This window comes from Lepidochelys olivacea (genome assembly GCF_965140295.1).
Source record: "Lepidochelys olivacea isolate rLepOli2 genome assembly, chromosome: 3".
NCBI lineage: Eukaryota > Metazoa > Chordata > Testudines > Cheloniidae > Lepidochelys > Lepidochelys olivacea.
This window is the reverse complement of record NC_140413.1, coordinates 28,588,945-28,614,052: the sequence shown is the minus strand read 5'-3', so window position 1 is coordinate 28,614,052 and position 25,108 is coordinate 28,588,945. Positions and strand designations below refer to the sequence as shown.

At 40.8% G+C, this 25,108-nt stretch overlaps 1 protein-coding gene across 2 annotated transcripts; it reads left to right on the top strand.

The window, feature by feature from the left end:
• Positions 1-1,969: 1,969 nt before the first annotated feature.
• TRIB2 (tribbles pseudokinase 2) lies at positions 1,970-24,730 on the top strand. 2 transcript variants are annotated; one of them, XM_084622611.1, is made up of 4 exons: positions 1,970-2,083; positions 2,930-3,571; positions 7,529-7,821; positions 22,362-24,730. In XM_084622611.1, exons 2-4 carry the CDS (start codon positions 3,302-3,304, stop codon positions 22,828-22,830), a joined length of 1,032 nt encoding a protein of 343 aa, XP_084478737.1. In that variant the 5' UTR covers positions 1,970-2,083; positions 2,930-3,301; the 3' UTR covers positions 22,831-24,730. The 2 variants fall into 2 exon arrangements, with proteins under 2 accessions (XP_084478737.1, XP_084478736.1); XM_084622610.1 differs by having other exon boundaries at positions 1,970-3,571.
• The last annotated feature ends 378 nt before the right edge of the window (positions 24,731-25,108 follow it).

Here is a 25,108-nt window from a genome sequence, read left to right as displayed (position 1 = left end):
AGGTCAAGGTTGATCTGTCTTGGCTTGACTTGCGATGCTGCTCCTCGCTTCTGCATCTGTTCTGTTCGTAGAGGATACCACCACTGGGCTGTGAATTCAGAACCTTCCCTGAATGGTAAATGAGCTTTCAGGTAATTTTTTATTTATAATAGACCCTCTCCCCAAGGTGCCTGGGGTACCAAACAATATTAAACACATAATACAAGTTGCTATCATTAAATCTTCAGAAGAGAAGAACAAACTGACTAAGGGTCTAACGATGGAACATGGAGACATTGAGAAAACTTATACTAGTGGTGGTTCTAAACTGTGCGTGGTATTTCAGGAGAAATGAGAGGTGAACTTCACAAACTGTTGCAAATTAGCAGCTATCCTCTTTTCTCCCTTACCTCCTCCCCTAAACAAAGGAATTGTCACTAGTTTGTCACTAGATTTACAAGGGATTAAGCCCTGCAGTTTCCTCAGGCCTGTACAGGATTTTGGCCCAAGGTTAGGCATATTCATTTTCAATATTTTTATTATATCTACATTTTTGGTACATTAACAGGGGATAGCTGCAGCTCAGAGCTTTTCTGGGACAACACAAGACCCAAACCATCCTGGAGGGAATAAGTGAAGCGGAAGGGGTGCTGGCTTAGAAAAAGCTCTTGCTAAAATGTTTTCCAAATGTCTCTTTCCCCTACAAATACCAACACCTCCCTGTGGATCCATTTACAGCCTATATGCTGCATTCATTACAATGTATTTCTTGAGTGCAAAAGTCAAGATAAATTCTCCTATACTGGGGTTATTTAAAGTTTGTTAGAATACCCCAAGTTTTTGCCAAGAACTGTGTCACAAAGGTCATTGCCCCAAACAGTGGATGCTGTCTCCCAGTTAATAACCCTCTCATCTGTCACAACAAAATCCTGAGCAGGATTTGAGCAGCGAATGCCCAGTTTGTGTTGCCCTACATTGCATCGCCTCACTGCTGCACGGCAAAACCATTTCCATTTTCTGTTGCATGCGGCTGCCTTTCACGCCTGGATTGCACTCTTCTGCTTTTAACACTGCTCCCTTTGCTGGCTCCAGAATTGTCAGGAAGCCAAACTCGAGGGAGAAAACATTGGGCTTGGGGAGCTATTCATTAAACTTTATATACATCCAAAATCAGTTGTAAAAACAGAGGCGTTTTAACAAGGAAAAGGAACCCCACTTGTGCTTCGAGGCTGACTCATTCATAGGTTCCTCTATGTAATACAAATGAGTTTGCTCTCGCTACCTTCCCCTCCCCCCACAACACCTTTCAGGGTTGGAATGGTGATTAAACCAGTCCTGGAGTGAGGGCAACTCCTCCCACTTAAGGACACTGGGAAGTCACTGCTGGTGCTTGCTTCAATCTGTTAAGACCCACATTGCTTGGAAAAACTGATTTCTTCATTGAGGAAAAAAAGAAAAGAAAAAGCCTTGGGCGCCTCTGGCCGCATCTAACACACACACAGCGTTCATGCTTGCAAAGGGGGGAAATGGTGGGTTCTTATTTAAGGAGCGTTTATTCCATTTTTATTAAGGGCAAAATCTATTAAAAAAAGGTTAAGAAGCCACCCCCAACCGCAAGGTTCACGCAGTTTCCAACCAGACTAGACCAGATGCCAGGCAAACAAAACGAGCGGAAAGCAGAGGTCAGGGAAACTCGACAGGCCCAGATCCCAGCATTGACTCAGGCAGCTCCAGTGACTTGCCAGCCGCAGCTACAAAGCGCTCACACAGCTCCTATTTCACAGCCTGCGCTGCGGAAGGATATTTCACCTTGTTTACCCTGAAACCGGCTCATTCAGTGAGAGAGTGAGTGGAGGTGGGGAGGGAAGAGACTGGGGGGGGGGGGCAGGGCGGGTTGGCAGGCTCGCTCTGTGATTGATGGTGCCTTGGCTCAATGAGGAGGCGGCTCAGGGTGGGGTGGGCTTCTCCTCTGAGCCAGTCTGCCGTGCGGCGGCGGGGATTGTGCAGTCAGCCTTTGCACTGGGGCACGGTGTAAATGTGCTGCGGGAGCTGCTGACATTGAGTAGTGAGGCATAGCGCGAGCTAGAGAGAGAATCCCAGCCACGTAAGTAGCTATTAATACATGGTGGAGGGATGATGCCTTGCTGAAAGGGATCGGCCCGGCCATCCCTTTCTTCCCCCTTCTCCTGCCTCTAGGAAATATATCAGATCCCGGCAATATTTTTTTTTTTTTGAGAGTGATTGCAATTTCTCTTCCCCCGCCCTGCACATTCCCCCACCCCAGAGAAAGGAAACCACCAGGATTCTTTTTCCCCCTGCAGTTTGTTTTGTTTTCTTTTGTGCGTGAATTCTGTTAAAGCGCCTGGAGGCCCTGCGAGAAAACACACGGGGGGGGGGGAAACAACAAAAAACCCCCTCGTGCAATGGATATCTAAGACTCTTGATCGTGTCCTTGATTGCACTTTTTCTTTGATTAAAACAACAAAAATCTTGCGTTGCATAATTGTGTGGATATTTGTGCACATTTGTTTTTGGTTTTGCAGTTCACTCTGTTGGGGGGAAAAATATCCGAGGCAAACCGAAGTATTTGTGCAGGTTTTTTTATAGCTATACTGTCTCTTTTGTCGGCTCTGCTGCTGCCGCTGACCGCTCTTTTAAGTTAAATGCTCCCTCTATTTTTTGGTGAATTTCTGGATAGCCCTTGCTATCAGAGGAAAGGTTCAGACGCCATCTACAGTTAAAACGTAGGCAACTTTCTTTTTTTCCCTTTCACCTTGTATTAAAAAGAGAGAAAGAGAAAGGACAATCCAGTCCTTTATGCAGCACGTTACTTAACCTTTTTGGGGTTGAGCGAATTAAAAATTTTAGTGGGCGTTTAGGACACTAGAGACTGATACCGAATCAGCCTCCCCCTTCCTTTCCCCCCCTCTTTGCTCTATTTATATTACAGCCTCCCTGCGAGGCTGGGTTCGAAAATCGAACGTTGCAGCTCTCCACGTTCTCAAATTAGTAACTTTGTTGCTCTCTGAAAAAGACAAAACCCAACAGTCAAACGAGTCTGTTGCCGTACAAGAAACAAAAGGACCTCCGGCTAAATCCTCTTTCTCTGATCACACGGGTCTCAGCACGCTGCTCTGAAGCTGATCCGCTTGCAAAACAATCGCTTTGATATTATTGTGGGTTATTATTTTTGGTACTATTAATCTACGTAACCCACCCCCTTTAAAAACAACAGAAAGGCAGCTGCAGCTGGACTGGCAAGTGACTGATCTTCTTAACTCAGGGGTTTGGTATATAACTTTGGTTGGTTCTTTCAATACCCATGAACATACAAAGGTCAACCCCTATCACAATAGCGCGATATGGGAGACCTCGGAATAAAAACCAGGATTTTGAAGAACTCTCGTCTATAAGATCTACCGAGCCAAGCCAGAGTTTTAGTCCGAACCTAGGCTCTCCGAGCCCGCCAGAGACTCCTAACTTGTCGCATTGCGTTTCTTGCATCGGGAAATACTTATTGTTGGAGCCTCTTGAGGGAGACCACGTTTTCCGAGCCGTGCATTTGCACAGTGGAGAGGAGCTGGTTTGCAAGGTAACACCTTTCTCCATTATTATCTTTTTAAACAGATCGTGTATTGATTTATATTTGACCGGATAGCCAACTAATATCGACTAGCTCGATTGTTAGATCAGTTTAAACCCAAACCCTAAACGAACAGAATTAAACAGGCACCCAGTAACTTTCCCCCTCACTCCAGACAATGGCCACGTTATAACGGTGGCCTGGAGCCAAGCTGCCTTCTACCCAAGATGAACTGTACTAGGAAGAACCATCTTTTATATATGTTTAAATGTTAGTTTGATCATGCTATAACCTGATCCTTCCCCATTCTCTCTTCAAAATGGAGCCCCCTGCTAATTTGAAGATACTGTATTGTGTCTGTCTTTATTTCTTCAGTTTGAAACCCTTGCAAGTTGTAGACAGCTTTGTCTGAAAAGTGATTAAAAATCCACCTGGAATTAATCCTGCTGAGCTCTGAGCCTTCTTTGTTGAGGAGGTTGGTTGTAAATAGCATCCTCCCCCGTTGCACAATTCAGCAAGAATAAAAGCTGTACACCTACGTTTTTTTAGAAGAGCAGACAAAATACCTAAGCCACTCTTTGTAGACTGCCTGCTTTTCAACACCCCCTCCCCCATTTTCTTTTAACATTCGAAGGTGACCCATGGGAAAAGGAAACCCACATGCCTGCACTTCTATCAAGCGATGCATTTCCCTTTCAAGCTGAGGGAATATTTCCCCCTCTTTGTTCCTAAACTGCACTGGTTACATTTTTCATTGTCTGTGGTGCATTATATGCTCATTCACGTAAGCAATAGTAGTGTGACTATATAGCAAATTGCAACCCTGCAACACGCACTTTAATGCTTGTATTGTTCCCAAAATATATGATTATGCCATTTAGCAATCTTTTTTAAATTTCTGGTGTTGAGTTGTCTCTGTAATGAACAATAGACAGACACTCATTATTTAAAGGATTGGTCATAACATTGTTGGTTATTGCATACTTTTAAATTTGATTCACAAGAAGTTATGGACTAGCATATATTGCAAGGGGAGGGTGCTAATTTACTCCTTGCATCTATTTGTAAAACATTTTGATTCAGAGGGTAATGTAAATGGACGCCCCAGTTATGAGTCATAAACCCTGATTTTAATGAAGATTTAGTTTACAATTGATTAGTTGGAGGAAAAAAAAGTCTTTTGTCCTTGGAAGCTGAGTGATATTGCATGTTGTACATATGCATACATTATGTTGCCAAAATAAATACAAGTTGAAATAGAATTTCTAGAATGAAAGCTCCATTCCTTACTGTAGAATAGAGCTACATATTAGGACAGTTGCATTGTCTTATGAAATAAGGGTATCCTGCTGATTCTCTGCATGAAATTATATAAAAACTTGAATGGCCAGTAGTAATTTCATTGCTGTGCTCTATTTTTAGCAAGTTTTTTCTCCCTTATCTGCAAGCCTTGCAGCATTTCAGGATATTTTTACGGCAGACTGCAGCAAAATTTCAGTTCCTCAAAGGGTTAATTTGTTTTGTTTTCCCATTGAGCCGTACACTCTTAAGATGCTTGAGTTTTTAAAAACTTTACACCATTCAATTAACTTGCCTTGAATCTCTATTTTGACTGAGGAGTTATCACATTCCTAAATTTACCTCAATTAATGCATACTTTAAAACACCCTACAGTTGCATGACTCCTATTTGACAAATATCCTCCCTGTTAAGAAAGCTAACAAGTTTTACTGACTGGTATCCTACTGAGATAGTCTTAAGTAATTTCTTGCGTGGGCACAGGGTGAGATAGCACACACATCCTGATAGTGGGTGCAACCAAATGAATCTGAACATCAGTTGTACAAATGCCATTCATTAGTTGCTTCTGGGTTCAGTGGCATTTGAACAATATGTGTGCTCACTTCCCCTTGCTAACAAGAACTAAATCAGACTGCTGTTTATTGAACTGTGTTGAACTGTGTCCAGGGATATTACATAGGTTGATTACAAAAAAAGCCCTTTATAAAAAAACTTCTGGATAGTGACAGTATGATAGTACTTTAAAAAAAGCAAAACACATATGGTCTCTTGTCTTACATCAGAGATCTACTTGATCAGTGTTCCCTCAGAACTATGGAGTATAACATAGGTGGTGGTTGATGTTTTTTTAAGGACACTACAATTGCATAAGAATTGTGGAAATGGTATTTCAAATGAAGACAGTTAAAATACTGGGAGGTTATGAAAGTCCTTTTTCATTGTTATGATAGCTACTTTTTAGTAATTCCAACCATTTCTAATGTGGTAGTTACTAAGTTTTTGAGACCTCAGCACAGATCCAAGTGTCAGTGAGTTTCCCTCTGGAATGAATTATGCAGTGGGGTTTTAGCAACAAACCCTGAGTGCTGCCTTTGTGGTTTATCATGTCACCAGAACCCCTTGATGCTAATCTTCCCTCTTATAAAATGAGTGGGGTCAGTTGGGCGTCTGCCTGTCTGAATGAATGTTGTCTGTGGTGGAGTATAGCAACACAGGTAAGTATTTTTTTGGCCCATTTTGTCAAGTGTTCTGCCATCTTGGAATCTCTCCTGGGGAAGGAATTTGTCAAAACTGTGCTTTGAAGCACTACAAACGTTAGTTTTGTTTTAAAAGCTTTTTGTAAATTGTTGTTGAACCATGTCAGAAGATTTTAGTCTTAAAAGCTTTTAAAGCTTCAGAGGAAATGACAGTGATTGCCCCCCAAGGAGGCAAGCTAGGATATGAAAAACAATCATATTAATGGGCGTTTGGTTTAAGGATATACCAGCTTCTCTCAATGCTGTTAACTAAAACAATACAAAGAGTAGCCAGTTGCATCTCTAGTGGGACCAGATTACTGTTATGAAAGTAGCAGTACACCCCAGAATGTGTTAGACAGTAATAGTGTTTTCTGGTGCTGGAAACACTCACCCCTTCCTTTGTATCCTACAGTGCATCTGGGGCAATATAATAGTATAACAGTATAATATAATACACTCTTTGTCATCTGTTGCTCTACAGTAAGAAAGTGTAAGCATTCCATTGTTCTCTATGGAATCTTTCCACTGCTTTAGAGTTTTTAATTGACTCAAATACTGATTCATTCATAATCACTAGACTATAGTAACATTTTATATTTGGATTTCCCAGCATCCTTTATGCATTTTTATAGCCCATTCACAAGATCACTGATAACCTGCTTACTGTTAAAGCGACACTCAGCTTTTAAAGGGACACTCAATTATATTTGCCCCAAGATTTAATTTTTTTTTTTAAAGAAAGCTTGTATAAAGTCTAAAACCAGTATTTCCATAAAGTTTTTCTGACCTTTAAAACACAACTATTGCAAAACTGAGAATGTGAAAGTGAAACTGACTTCTCTGATTTTTCTTGTCAGCGATGAACATAAGTAAGAGGAAGTAAACAATATTAATGGTGACAGATTTGATTTTAAACATGAAAAATGTTAAGGCTTTAAGGAGTTAGTAAAATAGGTAAAGAGATTTGTTGGCTTTAGTTTGACAAGATCTCTTTAAGTACAAATCTCCACAGGTTGCTCATGGTCCCTGAGGTCTTAGTTGGCTTTCTTCAAACGGAAGGTTAATTTGATTACTTTTGAGGTCTGACATCTTTATATATAACTATGGCCCTCAAACCATAATGTAGAGTACAATTTGGGTTTAATCACATATTGAGTCTTCAAGCTATTCACTCTATTACTTCTGGAGAAAAACTACCTAGCTTAGCATTCCCTTCCATGTAATGAGGTATAGTCTCTGGGTTGTTTTTTTCCCCAACACCGTGCACAAATGCACATCTGACAATTCCACACATAGCAAGAAGAGTTGTAAAAGCAATGTACATACACAACAACAAATTTCTGTACAGTGTTGAGTGCCAGATATAACTACCGCTTTGTACCTTTACGCTATCTTTAACCCTTGTTTTACTGTCATTGTCTTCTAGGTATTTGACATTGGTTGCTACCAAGAGTCATTAGCGCCGTGTTTTTGTTTACCTGCACACAACAGTATCAACCAAATTACTGAAATAATTCTTGGGGAGACAAAAGCATACGTGTTCTTTGAAAGAGGCTATGGGGATATGCATTCTTTTGTTCGTACCTGCAAGAAGCTTAAAGAAGAAGAGGCAGCAAAACTGTTCTACCAAATAGCTTCTGCTGTTTCGCACTGTCATGATGGTGGACTGGTTTTGCGGGATCTCAAACTGCGAAAATTTATCTTTAAGGATGAAGAAAGGTAAGAATCTTTTGCATGTTGGACTTGGGATTGCTGTTTGAATGGGTTAGTTTCTCTTCTCCTTGCTCTTCTACAGCCAGCAAATTCTAGGTTAAGGTTAATATTGCACTGGGTTCATTACTGTAACCCTATTTCTCTGTGGCTGATGAGGAGAAAAACCCTGCAGATGTGTGGAGGGAAGCCTGGTAAGGAAATCCTTTATTTAGGACAGTTTCCCTCCTTTCCTCATGCTCTACTAACATTCTGTCCTTGGAGCTGGGGAGCCATATTTGAAGTGGGCATACTTTTCCTCTAACAACTATGTGAGGATTTTGGAGCCAAGTAGTATGGATGTTTAGTATTGTTTCCAGAACCACCACCTCTGCACTGTGGAATCTCCATTGTCCTGAGTAGGGATTGGCTTCTGGAGGAAGAGCTGGCTGCATAGAGAGAGGTTGTGTACATGGAGGAGAGAGTGTGCAGAGGCCTGTGGCAGATCCCCAAGATCTGTAGGATTTGAGACTAAAGTTGCTGCCCATTCCTAACGGGTGGAGGGAAGAATTGGCTTAGTGGTTAAGGCACTGCACTGGGAAGTCTGTTTTCTCCTTTTTGTGGCACAGACTTCCTTCGTGGCCTGCATTTACATAAAAGGTCTATGGTGGTTGGGTGTGTCAACTTTTGAGTGCTCAACTTGAGATTCATGAGGCCTGATTTTTCAAAGCTGCTAAGCATCCACAGCCCCCACTGACTTCACTTACAGTTCAGGGCCCTGAGGCCCTCATGGGATTTGGCCTTTGGAGATCCACCAAGAAGGGGATTAAAGCTGACAAGAACCCTAGACTCTTTGAGGAGAACTCTCAGCATTGTTAATACCGTTTGACCAGAAGTGGCAAGGACAGTGCAGTGATAGCGTTGCTTCTGTATGTGTCATGTGACAGCAACAAGTTAGACTCCTGCACTGTTTGGTGGGTGGCGCACTTGAGGAGCAGAGTTGTTGTAATGCTGGTTTTGGAGGACCAACTTTTTTTTCTTCCTATCTCCTTACTTTTGTGGTGAGATGGTTCTGGATATGAGTAGATGAAGGGGAAGCAGACTTCAGGCCCTTGAAGGTTAGAATCCTTTCCCTGTGGCTACCAGTTCCCATTAATTGTGTTCCATCATGCATTTCGGTAGTGATTTCTCACGCATTGAGCCCTGCTGGAGCAGTGTGGAACATGGGAGAAATATTAAACTTGAAGGTGACTTTCAAAGGATTTAAAATAAAAGGGAATGGAAAGAGGTGGAGCTTTGTGCGTTACCTTTTTTATGATGTGTATTGTGTTGGTTCCCCTCTTTTTCTTATTTCATGCAGAGGATTTATGCCTACTTAGCTGCAGGCTGACCCAAAAGATGGAGGGGCCACACCAAAAAGGCATAGAGGCAACAGTCTGCTGAGAAGTGCAGTCCTCATCCCCAGCTACTGGAAACAGGGTGTGGGGGGTGTTGTTCCCAATAGGCTGTCCTTGATCCTGTTTGGGGGGCTTCCTCTTTCAAATCAGTCCTGGCTGATAGACTTCTGATTAGTTTGAAACCCTTTAGCTGGCTCCTGGGAGAGGGAGGGAGTTCTCTTTCTCTACGCCAGAGTCACTTCTAAGTTTTCTGTTTCTCTAACCTTCCAGTCCTGTGATTCTGTTGAGTATTTGCCTGTTCTTCTACTCAAGCTGTAGCAGAGTGAAATTGGCATTTTCACTGCTGTGTGTAGGATTTTCAGTTGCTTTAATGGAATAGGTCAGTGTCTTGTCAGTTTCATTTTTGTGGCTGTTCAGGAAAGCTCTGAGTAGCAGTAAAGGCACTTGAGAGATCCATCTGCAGGCTGAGGAACACAGTGCTGCATCTATTCAGATTTGTAAGTTTCTCCTCAACTATGAGGAATAGAAACGTTCTCTTTTTTCTAATTAGAGTTTTATGGGTACCGTCAACTTAAAACTGAAATTTAAATTTTGTAAAAACAGGCTTTTAATAAAACCTAAGACAAACAGAAATATTTTCATATTTAATTCCCACATAAACAATTATTTAAAAACAAATAGCTCTTCTCCATTTTCCCCACCACTGCAATACATAAGTTCCGGGTGATGGAGCTTCTAGTCTTAAGGGAAAGGGGCACTAGTGATTAACACTGGGTCCAGTCTGAGATAAGTGCAAAATGGAAACAATTGAGTTTTTGGAATTGTCACTGTTAATTTTATTATTAATAAATAGTTATATCACGATAGCACATAGAGGCTTAGTTTACAAGTATAGTAAGAAAATTTACATATGGTATTTTAAATTGGCAGTCTCATTTTTACTCTGTTAATAAAAAAAAATTGCACAGAGAATATAATATGCTCACAACAGGTGTGGTTATATATTGTAGTCAGTGGATGTTGATCAATGGGAGCAGAGTTACTATGGAACTTTGCCCTTTGGAAATCCTGCACTAAACGCTTCCCAAGATCTGACTACATTATAAGGCACAAGGCCAAGTAAGTATAGGTATGTGCTACAATAGCACTGCTTTATTGTTAACATTAACTGGAGGGTCAAAAAACGGTCAATTATTAACTAAAAGAGAACGTTCCTTCTAGTTTTTAAAATACTATACGCTTAGAGGTTAAAAGGCTGTTGCTAGTTACTTTTAAGCCAGCAATAAGAAAATTAATTTTCATCCAGCTATGTCAGAGTGATTTACAAACATTAAATGTATTATAACCATTCCTCATCCGAACAAATTTGAGACAGTCGGGTGAAACAGATAGTGAAAGGCAGAAAGAGAAGAACTAGATTCTGTTTTTATTTTTCTTCACATGCTCCAAACCATCAGAACGCAATCAGTCATCAGTTCCAGTCTGCTGCTGCTGCTGTATTTGCTCAACTTCTTAGTTCACTGAAGATGTTGCAGAGTGTGTCATTCGGTGACATCCAAAATACCAGGCATTTCAAACAAGGCTGCTAGTGCTTGTGATGTTGCTTTCTGAGAAACATCATCACAGAAACCAGCAGCCTGCTTGGAATGCATGGTATTTTGGTTGTCGCAGATTGCTGCTGTCTGCGACATTTGTAATGAACCAGGAAGTAGGAGAAGGCAAATCTTACAATTTTACATCTTTTTTTTTTTTTTTATGTCTGCTAAATAACTTGGGCTTCTCTTCTCTCCTCCCCCTCCCACTGTTGTTTAATTGGGATCCTTCTGCACAGATTTCTGTTCCAAATTGTTTTCATGTTTGTTTTTGCAATTCATCTTTAATATATACACACACACGTACCCCTGTTAAACTTTTCCGTAGTTAAAAGAAAAAAAAAAAAGGGAGCATTTGTGGCACCTTAGAGACTAACTAATTTATTTGAGCATAAGCTTTCGTGAGCTACTTCATCAGATGCATCCAATGAAGTGAGCTGTAGCTCCCGAAAGCTTATGCTCAAATAAATTGGTTAGTCTCTAAGGTGCCACAAGTACTCCTTTTCTTTTTGCGAATACAGACTAACACGGCTGCTACTCTGAAACCGTTCCCTTAGTTGAAGACCATCTGACCTTTTTATTTCAGTAGAAACACGATCGGAACAGTAGCATATAGCCAGCACTTGAGTGAAAACTCTCCCACTTTTTGGCTGCTTTTAGCTGAGAGCTGCAAAAGCAACTGATGACTAGGAACCAGATCAATAAATCTATGTATTCTTCAGAAATAGTTCAAATTCATTTTAAAAAAAAAATCAATTTCAGAGTTTTAGTGCCTACTCCTCTTTGGGCCTAATGATGTCTAGGAATACATAACCAAGTCCTAACACTTGAAGTTCTATTAAAAACATGCACAGTTGGAACCTTTCTTACCCTTTCTGAACCTGTATAACAGCTGTAAATTAGAAAGATGTAGGGTTTCAATCCAGCAAGGTGTACTGAGTGCCCTTAACTCCCACTGACCTCAGTGGCAGTTGAGGGTGCTCAGCACCTCATAGGATTGAGCCCTAATTCCATTAATGACAATCTGGTGATATTCTAAAGCAAAGCTAGAATGTGATGGTGCATTAAGTTTCACATGTTGTGCTTAGGATTCAATTTAAAGACCTCATAATCTACAATTACTGTTGCACAGTTAAAATTAAACAAAAAAAATGGGAAGAGTGATAGATTTATTTCCACCCAGTGGTTATTACATCTGTCAACTTCATTTGGAGTTTTGGGGGCTTAGCACTTCTGCAAATCCGGCCCTAGGGTCTTACAGCTGTGTTAATTTATCCAGCTTTGAGAGCCTACGTATTTGAGCATTGTTAATTGAATTCTATGAGATATACAGATATGCACTGTAGTCAGGGTAATGTTACGGTAGAGTACAAGAGTACTTTTGCGTTTCCTGACCTGAACTATGCAATCTAACTGTTTTATTTAACATAAGATTTTTTGCATTTAATTTACCCTTTTTAAATGCAAATTGTCAGGGTGAAATGGACTGAGCTTAATGTTAGGATTTCAAAGTTAGACTTTTAAATTCATACCTCATCTCTGAAGAAGTAAAGCCCTTTAAGATGCTGCTATGTGGGTGGAAACACTTAGTAAGGCTGGGTTAGAGAGCAGCTTCACATCTGTTTACGTAGTGAGAGATGTGACTTTGCTATATACAATTCAGTGCTAGACTTTCAAAACAGCTCAGCTTCCATGTAGGAGCTGACCAACTTTTTTTTTTGTTTTGGTGCCTAATTGGGAGCTCCGTTGGGTGCCCTGTGCTTTTAAAAATGGTCCTTACATTTTAATTTTAAAAAAAATGGACTGCTGTGGAACACCACAAAAATAGTTGACACACACTAACAGCACAAGATGTGCAATACCACCTCTCCCTCTTACACAGAGAGAGGCAGGCAGGTTGTTGTTTTATAGGTTGTGGGGCTTTATGTATGCTCATGTCATGAGATGTTTTTCACCTATAAACTGACCTAGCAGCATACTCTGTGCCTATGGGCAGAGGAAATGTGCAGTTCTCCCAGCTGTTTCTCCCCCCTAATGATGTCACAGAATGGTAGAGTCTTCATTGGACTGTGCTAAAAACTGCAATGTGCCCAGTATTGCTGTATATGTATTAAAGTAATTCATCAGTTTTATATAAAACATAATTGTTCCAGGAGGAACCACACTGAAGATTTAAGAATCAAATCAGTCTGTGTATGGAGCATGCTCTTTGCATTGGCTTTCCTAACACAAGTAACACTTCTCCTGTCAGGGAATTATTAATTTCTTTATAGCATTTTAAAGACTTTAATTATATTAAAATATTAGCAGTCATAATGTTTGAAGCATAACGATCTTGCACATTAATCATTGTTGTTGATAGGGAAAATTAAAATAATGTTGGTATTCCAGATATTGAATTTTTCCTTATTCTTCTAGTAAATATGGGAAATTGCATGCAGGTGAGAGTTAATCAAAATAAATATAACCTGACACTTCATCCTATACCAAGGCAACACATTGAGCACAATCCACTAATTTAGAAAGGCTGTGCTGGTGTAATAGGTATTTATTTGGTACAGTGAGCAGTTTTGTTTTGTTTTCTGGAACTGCTCATTTCCTTGGGGCTAGTGTATGCTGCTTTAAGGTAACCTAGTTCTGTTCTTTGGCATCCTAGCGCAGTAAAACTGATCCCACAGAAAATTGGAGCAGAGAGTTATTTTGCTGCATACTTGTTGTTAAGGTCAGGTCTACACTACATTTGGTATAACTACGTCACTATAATTCACATCCCTGAGTGACACGATTATACTTACCTAGCCGCCCCCCCGCGCGCCCCCCCCACCCATGTAGACAGCGCTATGTTAACCGGAGGGCTTCTCCTGTCAACATCGCTACCGCCTCTCACGGAGGTGGATTAACTATGCTGATTGGAGTAGCTCTCCCATTAGCACAGTAGCATCGTGACTGAAGCGCTGCAGCCGTACAGCTGTCCCGCTGCAGTATTTTAAGTGTAGACCTGCCCTAAGTGACTGTTTCTCTTATTTTGGGCAGTGCTGTTTCTTCGTCGCTCCACCCACCGTGCTTCCTCCCCTCATACTCCTGTCGAATTGCATTGCAGTCAGCTGGTTGAATTCTGGTGTTAGCAACCTTTAACCTTGCTTAGAACACACAGTGAACAAGCAAGCTTTCTAGGAGTTAGGGAAACTGTTTAAAGAGCTTTCCGTTGTAGCAATGGCAGTTGTGTAAACAGCTTTCTTAAAATAAAGATGCAGAAACAAAAGTAGGTTTCTTTTATCGGCTGCTCTATCATCCTTCATTAACCTAAACTGAGAGGAAAGGTGTAGCATTAAATAGTGTAACTTGAACTGTGGAGGGTCTAAGCATAGATCAAATTTCAACCCAGAAACTGAGGCTCTTCCTAATTATTTTGCCTTTGACAGTGTGTGGGAGGGTTGGATTGTGTCTTCCCAGGCAGTAAATCTCATTCATCAAACTTCAGATAAATACCGGAACAGTTAAGTAACTTCTGTCAGCAGCGAGCTTCATGGTCCCTTTGCTCTCTGTGTCCTTTGATTGCTAAGCCTCCTTTTTGATCCAGATGTTTATACAATGCCTTTTTGCCAGAGCCCATGAACCAATCAACAAACCTTAAGCATCAGAATGTCCCTGTGAGGTAGGTAAATATTTTCCCCATTTTATAGACGTGAATGTGGTCATTGTGGTTGAGTGATTTGGCCAAGGTCACAAACGAGGGAGTAGCAGAAGCTGGGAATAGAAGCCAGCAGTCCCCTCTGCTGTTCTAATCACAGTACTGAAGCGCTGGTTACTGGAAGAGCATGGGAGCTCCAAATTGACCGGACAGTGATTAGAGAAGACTGGGTCCTCCAACAGGAGTTGACCATCCCTTGTGGAATATCTGCACCACTCCCACCTAGTTGGAAGGTGTTTTCCCCCTTTCTCCCTCCCACTTCCTCAGACCACCTCCCATCATTCCCACCTCCATAGCTATTTACCCCTTTCTCTTAGGGGTTTGTTACTCTTTAGTGCCTAGGTGTCTCCACATTCTGTGCTTGAAGCACATAGACTGAATGAAGCATCATTTATGGGCACTCTCCTGTGATTGGCAGTCCTCTTCTTGGGTGTTTCAGACAAGTCAGCAAGTGGTGTACACCATGTTCCCTGAGAGGGCTGCTCTCCCTCACCTTGTGCTTAGGTGATAACATTGAATCAGTAGATTCCTGAATGAACTGTGTAATTCTGACCGTAGCTCAGCATTTTGTTTTGAATTCAAGTCAGTCACGTTTTAGTTACATTGCTGACTTTCTGCAGGGTTTTTGATGATGATAGTAACTAATTCCCCCCCTCCCCCCCGGCAGGTTTTGATTACTGGACATTTGTTTCACTTTCCAAAATAAATATTTGGCCAGTATGCATGGCCTACATTTTCAGAAGTGACTAGTGGGTTTTTTTGGTTGCCCAGCTTGAGACACTGGAAAGGCGCTTGATTTTCAGGCCGTCTGCAGAACAGCACCCAGCATTTTGTGAAAACCAGCCTCTTGTAAAGTGTCTCAAATTGAGCACCCAAAATCTAGCCATTTTTCAAAACTAGGACTGTTTTGCATAGATCCAGTTTTGCTCAATGTAAGCTCTGGGTGCTCAGCACCTCTGAAGATCAGGCTGCTTATTTAGTGTGTCTCCTGGGGCAGTAAACTTGGGGTTAGTTCTTATGTTCCTTGTGGACAGCTATCTTAACTAAACCAAATGCCTGTCTTTGTTCCTTCCTGCCACTCCTGGAGTAAAAGGCTCTGGAGAACATGGTGGATATAGGTGCATAGAGATGCAAGTGGAGCCTTTTAAAACCATTGACCTCTAATGCGATCTAAGAAAGATAAAAGTGAGTTCAGGTAGCCACTTTATCCCAGATGCTTATCAAATAATGGAATCTTTGTGGTCTTGTAACAAAGTCTTATCCCTCACTAAAAATAACCTGAGATCCTCTTCAGTTAGAAAAGTACAGAACTGGAACTACATTCCCTTTAGTGAAGGTCTTGTGTCCTAAATCTAGAAGAACACAGACAAATGCATTATAAGGTATTCCTACTGCAGTATGCACTTGCAGACAGTACCATTGCATGGAATTCTGTTCAGATGCTGTACAAACAAGATAGTGGGGCCACGTCATCCCTCCTGTGGGTTTATCCTGCATGAAGGGCAATCTGGGTCTGATTCTCGGCTAATGTGAGCTCAGCTGAAGTCAGTGGAGCTATGTCACTTTATACCAGCTAAGGGTCTGGCCCTAAATTTCTAAGCCATGCTCATCACTCTGGAATCTGAGCAACTGGGTTGAAGTTTGTACTTGCAGAGGCATTCTTCTAGGGATGGTGAGGGAATCTGCACAGTTCCCATCCCTGCATGGTAGTGGGGTGGTGGGAGAATCTTTCCATTCCTTTGGTAACAAGTATCCTCCTGCGCTGTCTGATCCCCCTCCCCCTTGGAAAGACACGGGGACATTTTGTCAAGGATGAAAGCAGGTATGTTCGTTCTGACAGCATTAGTCCGAGTTTACTTGCTGTAGTCTGCGAGTGGTGTGGGGTCAGGCCAGTGGAGCTGGAGAGCTGCCAGCCTGTGCCTTCACTGTGTAGCCTAATCCCTACCAAAAGGGTTCTGTGACATAGGGAGAAGGAGGATTAATACTGAGAATGCAGCACTTGCCCTTCTGCACTCCATTGCTAAGTTGTTGTAGGGAGAGGGAAGGGGCTGTCCCCTTTGCCCTGGGTAAGATAGCATGCTCTTTGGTGCAGAGATGAATTTTGAACTAAATTATGATATGCTCACTTTAGCAAATGTCAGGATTTAATAGTGCGTGTATCTAAAGTAGACATTCACTTCAAACTGCTGGCCTGGTTTGTTTAGAAGAAGTTCTTTTCTCTTATTTACAATAGTTCGCCACAGAGAATAGTGAGCAGTGCCAGCATTTTCTCACTAATCTGATGGCACAGTCAGTTTGTGCTCAATTTTTACTTTTTATAGTGAGCTGCTACTGAATTACCTTGATTGGATTTGCTTATTGGCTATGTGGGAGCAATTATTGATCCTGCCTGAGTAGTCGCTGTCCCTGGAGTGGGGAAACAGTATGGCTCAACAACAGTCTCTCTGTCCAGCGAGAGCCAGGTCTGTGGGGGCCAAAGGAAATGCCATTCTATCCTCAGCCAGAATGATGTTGCCTATGACATATGGTCATGTGAATGCCTTGTGTGTGTGGTCTAACCTAGGAAGGAGTCTTAAGATGGAAGACATAATCTTTTCTCCTCCCCCCCCAAACTGTCATTTGATATTGGTTTGCTCTCTGGTGCATAACTATAGAGATGTGAACAGATAACAATAGAAATTGCTTTCTGATCTCTTGGAGCACAGGGCTACTGGCTAAATTACTGTCATTCCTGAACACCCACTCCCAACAGTGCTTCACTAGCAAGTGGATAATGTACCTATCAAGTTAGAAGTGAGAGTAGTTTCTTGCTGCTTCCTTGGAAGCAGCTGGTCTTGGCTACTGGTGGGCCACTGGTCTGGTGCAATATTGCAGTCCCTGTGTTCCTAAAACGTTAACGCTAGGTTCAGCTGCTGCAGCCAAGAAGTCCGTTTCAGTATACGCTGTTTTGGAGAAACATGAGACAGATGCCGTACTGATCACACCTTCAGTTCACGCATGCCCTTCCGAGCTATAGGGCACCTCAGAAATACTCTTTCATTTCACAGTGTGTCTGTTGAATGTTCAGGTTTTTCCCTTAGTGGTAAAAATGAGCTTTGAGGCCTCTGAATAATTCCACTGATTCTAGTTCTGGAAATCCTGTTTGCTTTTTGGACAACATGAGAGAAGCTGGAGTGTGATTGCAGAGTTTTTGTGGCCCTGGCTTCTGTGTTAAAAGGCAGTGTAGTAATTTGTCAGTAATCCCCAAACTCTGCAGGGAAGAATAATGTGAATCACTGTGAAAAAGTGTAGGCTGTATGATAACAAAGCTGTCTGCCAGGAATTGATGCCAACTCAGGAGGTTACATTGAAGAATCTTCTAGAAGAGGTTTAATTGATCAGGTTTTGTTACATTACTGAAGAGCAAAGTCTGAATGCAGTCAAGTAATGAATGGCATATTGATAAGAAATTCAGAGTGGTATTGTTTTTCTTGGGTTTCCCTGACGGTTTCTATGGGGACAAAGACGCATTTCCCGTCTGAGTACCACTGCTGCCCTCTGATTGCACTTCTGTGGTTTCATTCACCAGTAATGGGAAAGCATTCATAGGCAGAATAGCTTCCCCTTTTTAAGTAGCCTTGATTCAGGGTTGCATTTTTTTAATGCATTAGGCTAATGCAGTGTTTTATCAATGATCTGATAGATGCATAATGTTCTTTTTCCAAGTGCTTATTCAGTCTCTGCATTAAAACTTGAAATTATGTACTGTAATTATGCAGGCCTTCACAAAAGTCTTTGTTGCACTACAGTATATGTAGAAAGTGACTCCCATCCGTCTTTGGCAATTGTGTACATCTGAACTTTTAGGGATTAATTTTGCATCAGCCATTCCTATAGTAATGTTTAAACATAGCTCCTTCTTCGGTCAGTAGTGGATTTATTGGGAGAAAGGAAGGATTTTAACTGCAAAATTAATATTTTAATTTTCTTTTATTCCAAATTGGTAACAGCACAATGTGAAGAGTTTCAAAACTAATAATGAATTCTTTTTAAAATATTAGCTTTGAGAGTGTCTCTTGCCTGCTAAGAATCAAATTTAGGCTTGTCTGTTTACTCTGAAACTGGATGACTTTCCCACCCTTTATGCAGAGACCTACATTTTCAGGAATGACTGGACACTCCAAAATTGCTATTGTGATTCTCCTTAAAAGGGCAAGTACTCATGCCTTCTGAAAATCAGGTCCCCTTTTAAAATATTTTAAGTTAGACGCTCCAAACTGAGGCATCCGAAATCACTTGTCACTTCTGAAAATGTAGGCCAGAATGTTTTTCTCCATGACTGCTTTAAGTACTTGGGAGGTCGGGTTTCTCTCTTTTCTCCACTGAATTCACTGATTGTGGGTCTTGGCATCTAAAGCATTTGGAAATACCTGCACATGTTCTCTGACTGAGCGTAGACAGCTTTATCATAATGTGTTCTCCAATCGGTGAAAAATGTTCATTGTTGTAAATTTATGCTAGTCTTAGTGATCTTTCACAAAAGCAGCCTAGCTAAATAAAATGTCCAAGCAGTTCATGGTATGTGAGTAGGTACTAATTTACATTCAGTACACCTGATGTGTAAGAGCTTAAGAAAGCAAGCTGCTAGTTTTATACAAAGTGAAATGCAAATGTACTAGCTTGCATGTTTGTTGATCACCTTCACAGAAGCACTGCCTCTAGCAAGGCCACCGTTTTGTTGCTTTAATCATAAATAAAAAGAGAGTGAATGAGTGTGGGTGTAAAATATATAAGATTTCAAATCCACTCTGTTCAGAAGGATGAAAACATGGCTGTGTGCTTCATTCAGTCACAGATTATGGTGGAGCAAGCAAAAATGGCCAGTTGCTCTTCAGTTTACTGGCTTAAACCAAACCTGCAATAGCATGCATATAGGGCTTGATCCTGTAATGCAGGGCACCTTGCATAAGGCTCAAGGTCATAGTACGGTTTTCCATTTCCAGCATGTGTGTGCGTTGCTTGCTTTTATAATAAAGGAAGCCTCTTCTCTCATTGGATTCCTTATGAATCAAATATTTTTGAAGGGAGAGGAGCAGTCTTTCTGGTCCCACAGCGTCAGTTTTGTACGGCACCACTCAGTCACAAGAACATAAAGGCTTGGGAATTCAAATAACTTGGTTTTAAAAAAACCCAAAAAACAACACCACAAAAATACTCACTAGTCTTTCTCTTTTTAATCCATAGCTCTATTGGAAATGTAAAGTACGATAAGAGAATAAATACCATCTGAGTGTCAACAGCAGAGGGAAACGCATAGGGGTGTGTGTGTTGGATTCCCTCCCACAAGTTGCTTATAAATAGAATACGCCTCTCCAACCTGTGTGTGTGTGTATTTTACTCTCCACGAAGATGAACTGATGGCTTTGCAGCTTGGCAGTTTGGTGACTGAAGTGCACATCTGAGTAACTCTGCTCTACATCTTGGTGGAAAATGTGACAGGCTGCAGTGTTGGGACCACCTCTCATGTCTCTGCCTTCAGTTTCAGTCCGACTTTGCCCTCTGCGTTTCTCTCCTCTCTCATCTTCCCTCCTTTTCTATTCTCTTGTGTAGATATGGGAACAAGTGTATATTTAGGATTGCAGAGGGAATCCTACCTGCATGTTTAGTCAGCTTCCCTCTTCAGCCCTTTTGGGCATAAAGAGCTTCTGAACTTGACACAGAAGGAAATTGGTTGTGGTCTCGTAACTTTTCCTGTGTGAAGTATTACTGCAGTAGATTATTGTTTGGAGTGCTAGAGGTTGGTTGCCTGTCCATCGCCACCAGAGGTGTCTATAAGCCGGCAATAGGTAGTTAATCAGGAAGCTGATGCATGGCACACATCCCATCACTGTGAACTAAGGGAGAAAACATTGGCCTATTTAATCATAGAATAAGGTGCCTTTATGTCCTGTATTTGGGAGCCAGGAATTCTGAATTAGGTATTTATGACTTCCTTATTCAAGGCACATTGCCAAAAGGGCTTTGACCTCAACTAGTAAATGTCTCTAGATGTTGAAATGGTCTCAGGGTGTTTGGAGAGTTTATAGAGCAGTCTGCTATATAGCACGTTTCAACAGTCTGCCCTGGTTGGTTCTACATATATAGCCCTGAACTGTCCTGGATCCAGTTCTAAAGCCAACGTGGGTCACGCTTGCCTTTACTACTCAAGCCCAAGCTAAGTTCTCCTCAGTAAATATTTAAGAACTAGGACTCCCATTTTGCGTCCTAATACTTATTAAAAAAGGTGTTTTCTAATGAGGGTCTGTGGCCTGCAGTCTGTTCGCAGCCCCACCTGTGAATGGTTTTGGAATACTGTCTTGTACAGGGCCTGTTCTGGTCCTGGGACCTACCAGGGGCACAGCGCATAGAGCAATGATGGAAAGAGACTAGGACCATATTAGCTAATGTTCGGTTATGATCCCTGATGTGAATGTTTTACATTGAACACTGTCTCATAAAAGAAAATCCTGATAAATGTTATGTTTCTGTTCCATTCAGAGAAGGAGGATTCCAATGTGCTTGCATTATACTAAAACCGTTCCTAAACAACCTGTCATTACTGGCGAATAAAATCTATAGCCTAAAGAGTAACTAGTGTCAGTGTCCCCTCTGTCAGTGAAAAGGGATCTCAACTTTAAATGTTATATAGATATGTATAGTTAGACTGTACTAATATAGTAATGTAACAAGGAAGCTTGGAGTCATTTTTCACTTTAGTTTGAAATAAAAGAGAATTTGCCACTGCGGAGTTTATTCTTGCATTGTACTAACAAGTGCATGACACTTCAGACATGAAGAGCTTCCAATCTAGATACGCCATTTCTATGGTCGTGCTGAAAATCATTTTTTGTTAACCTGTCCATCACAAAGAACTGTATTGCTTTATTTCTCTTGATTTCCCCTAAGCATAATAGTCTTGTTTTAATCTGTTAAATACCATTGTAACATACCTAGCTAATGTGATGCCATTTAAAGGAATGGTTGGGAAGACTTAAATTTTATTTGTATAGTGCATTCTTCCTGTATTGTGTGTTGGGTTTAAAGAGAAAAGATATTTTAGGGTGAGATTGTGACTTCATTACTCCAGTTGACTTCAGTGGAACTACTGATGTGAGTGACTGCTCACCAGTGTCAATAAGGGAGTTGTACTCTAGCCCTTAGCTGGTATGTCACTTTGTGGTCTGTATGAGGAAAAAGCTTTGTTCTCCTACAAGTAGATTATTATTGTACCAGCTGCTCCTTGATTCTGAGCTTTATCCTCTTTCAGATGTTACTTCAAACTCCCCTTCACCAAACACAGACTGTATGTAAATGCTTCCTCTGAAAAGTGTAGTCAATTTGTAATAAAAGAATTCTCTAGTTTTCATAAGCTAGAAGCTACCTCCTGACTTTCAGTGAACTCGGTAATTTCCCTCTGGAAACAAAGAAACTACCCTAACTTGCGTAATGAAAGGGGAAGATTCAATGCCACAAGAACAATCTAAAACACACTCCACTCCCGTTTGTTAGTTACAATCTTAGTGAACTTGGCAATGAAAGACTCCACCATGCTCCTTTTAGCAAGAGCTTTGAAATGACTTCTCATGCGTGCCCTACTGTTAACTTAAGTCTTGTTACTAGAAAGTGTAGGCGCGTATGATTGGGGTTATATTTATTCTCTCAATAAAATCAAATGTCTGAGTGGGAGGGAAGAGACAATGCACATGTTACTGCAAATAAAGGAAATCTTAGCCTAGGAATGGGGATTCCAAACTGATGCACCTTTTTTGATGATTGATTTTTTCTGATGTATTATCATCATCATCATGTAATTGCAATAGTCTGGAATTCATCAGTGTGTTTAATGGTTGCCTCTATTTTCTTGCCCTACAGGACTAGAGTAAAATTGGAGAGTCTAGAAGATGCATATATTTTACGAGGAAATGATGACTCTCTTTCTGATAAGCATGGATGCCCGGCCTATGTGAGTCCAGAGATCTTGAACACAAATGGCAGCTACTCTGGCAAGGCAGCAGATGTATGGAGTCTAGGTGTCATGCTTTATACAATGTTAGTTGGACGCTATCCTTTCCATGACATTGAGCCTAGTTCTCTCTTCAGCAAGATCCGTCGTGGGCAATTTAACATTCCAGAGACTCTCTCCCCCAAGGCAAAATGCCTTATACGTAGCATACTGCGCCGGGAGCCATCGGAACGGCTGACTTCACAGGAAATTCTGGACCATCCCTGGTTTTCTACAGATTTTAATGTCTCTAATTCAGGATATGGTGCTAAGGAAGTATCAGATCAGCTGGTGCCTGATGTCAACATGGAAGAAGATTTGGACCCATTCTTTAACTGAGCACAAAGACTGGTGTTCAGAAGGTACAATGACGAGATATCCACATGAAGGAGTCCTTCCTGACCATGTTAAATCACATCCTGCATCAGCCTAGCTTGGTAGCGAAAGACACAAAAGATTCCTTGGTTTGAGAAGGAATCTCCACAAGGAGCTAATATAAACAAATGTAGCATGGGGACAGATTTGGGGGGAGGGAGCCTTGCTATCAGGTTAGATTGATTTGGAGGGGGACGGGGAAGGCAGCATGGAGCAATTGTAGCTTCTCACCTTTTGGAGCCAAGGAGACTGACTGCACATGCCAATTCCAGTGCAGCTGTATCACTCCTATTTCTGTTTCATTAAAATAGTTGCAGTTCACAACAAGTAGAGAAACTTTTTGCCTCAACACGCATCTTGGCATCGCACTGTTAAATGTTTAACTTCAGCCATTATTCAGGGAAAGTACAATTGGCTATTTTTTTTTTAAATCTGATGTCTAATAATTAATGGGATTCATTTAAGAAAAAATTAAATGCACATAGACATGAAAGTGGGTGCTAAAAAAGTAAACAAAAGTTCAGTTCATGTCTCTTGATAGCTATTTTCAACTCATATTTCTTCTAAATATACTACTTAATATTCTTGTCAGGAAATGACATTTTAATGCTTTGTTCCCTTAAGGGGAAGTAACTGTCATTTAACAAGCTGTTCTGTTTTGTGTCAAATGGTTTGTTGCAGGAAGCTATTATTACTCAAGCTTCCAGATGCATTACTGCTATAATATTAAAAGAAGAAAAGAAAACCTATGTTATTTTTAAAAGGGTTTGAAATACTGGCTGCCATGTTTGCCATGCTGCACGTATGTGACTGTAGAGGGCAGAAAGCCTTTGCATCAGTTCTAGATTCAGAACCAACCTTTTGTTTAACTGACTGGCCCACATGTAAATAGAGGGCTCTTTATTGAAGAAAAACATTAACGTTTTTTCTTTTGAATTTCTCTTGAGATGGCAACTGTTGTTTTTTCTTTGTTTTTTTGTGGGTTATTTTGTTATGCCCTGAATAAGAAATAAAAGGGTATTAATAAGCTGAACATTATTATAATATGGATACTTCTCCCAAAACATATGCAGTAATATGCACCTTTTGTATTGTCAAGACTTACTCTATTTATTGAAGAAAATGTCACAGTAGTGATGTATTAAGCCAGTACTTCAATTACGGGTTGACTTGGGATGACATGTTACATGCTGTAGTTAACGCATTTCTTTTCTGTTCAGGTATTTCTGTCCCTGAATAACTTTTTATTTAGCTTTTTTTTTTCTAGATAGCTTTATTTGATTTAGACTGGCAAATGTTTTTAATTACTGCTTTTATATTGCTGTATGATATTGAAATCTCTTTGCATAAATATTTGTGTTTCCAGTACCTCAGTTGTTCTGATATTACTGCCTGTATACGTTTTGTGAAGTGGTCATGTTTTTTGGGTAGGTACATGTGGACTCTGTAGTATGTAAATGTTACTTGAATTTGTGCTCAATTATAGTATGTGGCATGTGCGTACAGCTGCTTGGCATTTGACGTATGGATGCTATTTGCCTGCCCTGCAGGGAAGTTACGGTCCCACTCTTGAGGATGTTTCATGGGCCTTTATCAAAAGATGAAGCTAGCTGCAGCTGACCTGCCTTGGTTCTATTTTGGTAACTAAGAATATAAAGGGAGTAATGATTTTATGCTCTGAAGATGGTGCTGTGTCAAGAAGGACTTTTTTTTTTTTAATTTTAATTTTATAAGTACCTTGTAGGAGGAAAGATTGGTGATGTGCATGGTGGGGTTTTACTGCCTCTGGTGCTTTGTCATGTATTTGGTTTAATGTTTTTGTCCTAATCTCTTCAATAAATAAAATTGTGCATATTTAACTAAACCACGGTTGTGAAGGATTTTTTTTGTATGTTCCACACTGCTGCAGCAGTCTTGGCCATTTCTCATCATTTAGCTTATATAGTCTCCAAACTGCTGCTAAGTGCTCATTAAACCTATAAAGACAGGCCTCAAATAGCTTATCAGAGAACTCTTAAGTCTTCAGACATAAATGTCACACTGTTAACTTCTGCGAATGAAATTAGTTTTCTTGAGGCCTGTTAGGATGTCCGGATAAGCCAGTTTTCTTCTTGGTGCACCTGAATAGCTTCCATTAATGAGAGTTAGGCTTCTCCAGTGAGACAGTGTAATTTCTTTGCAGGATGAATGTGCTATCTTGCTCCTCAAGTCCTGAGGGAATGTAGATGATTACCAAAGTCCT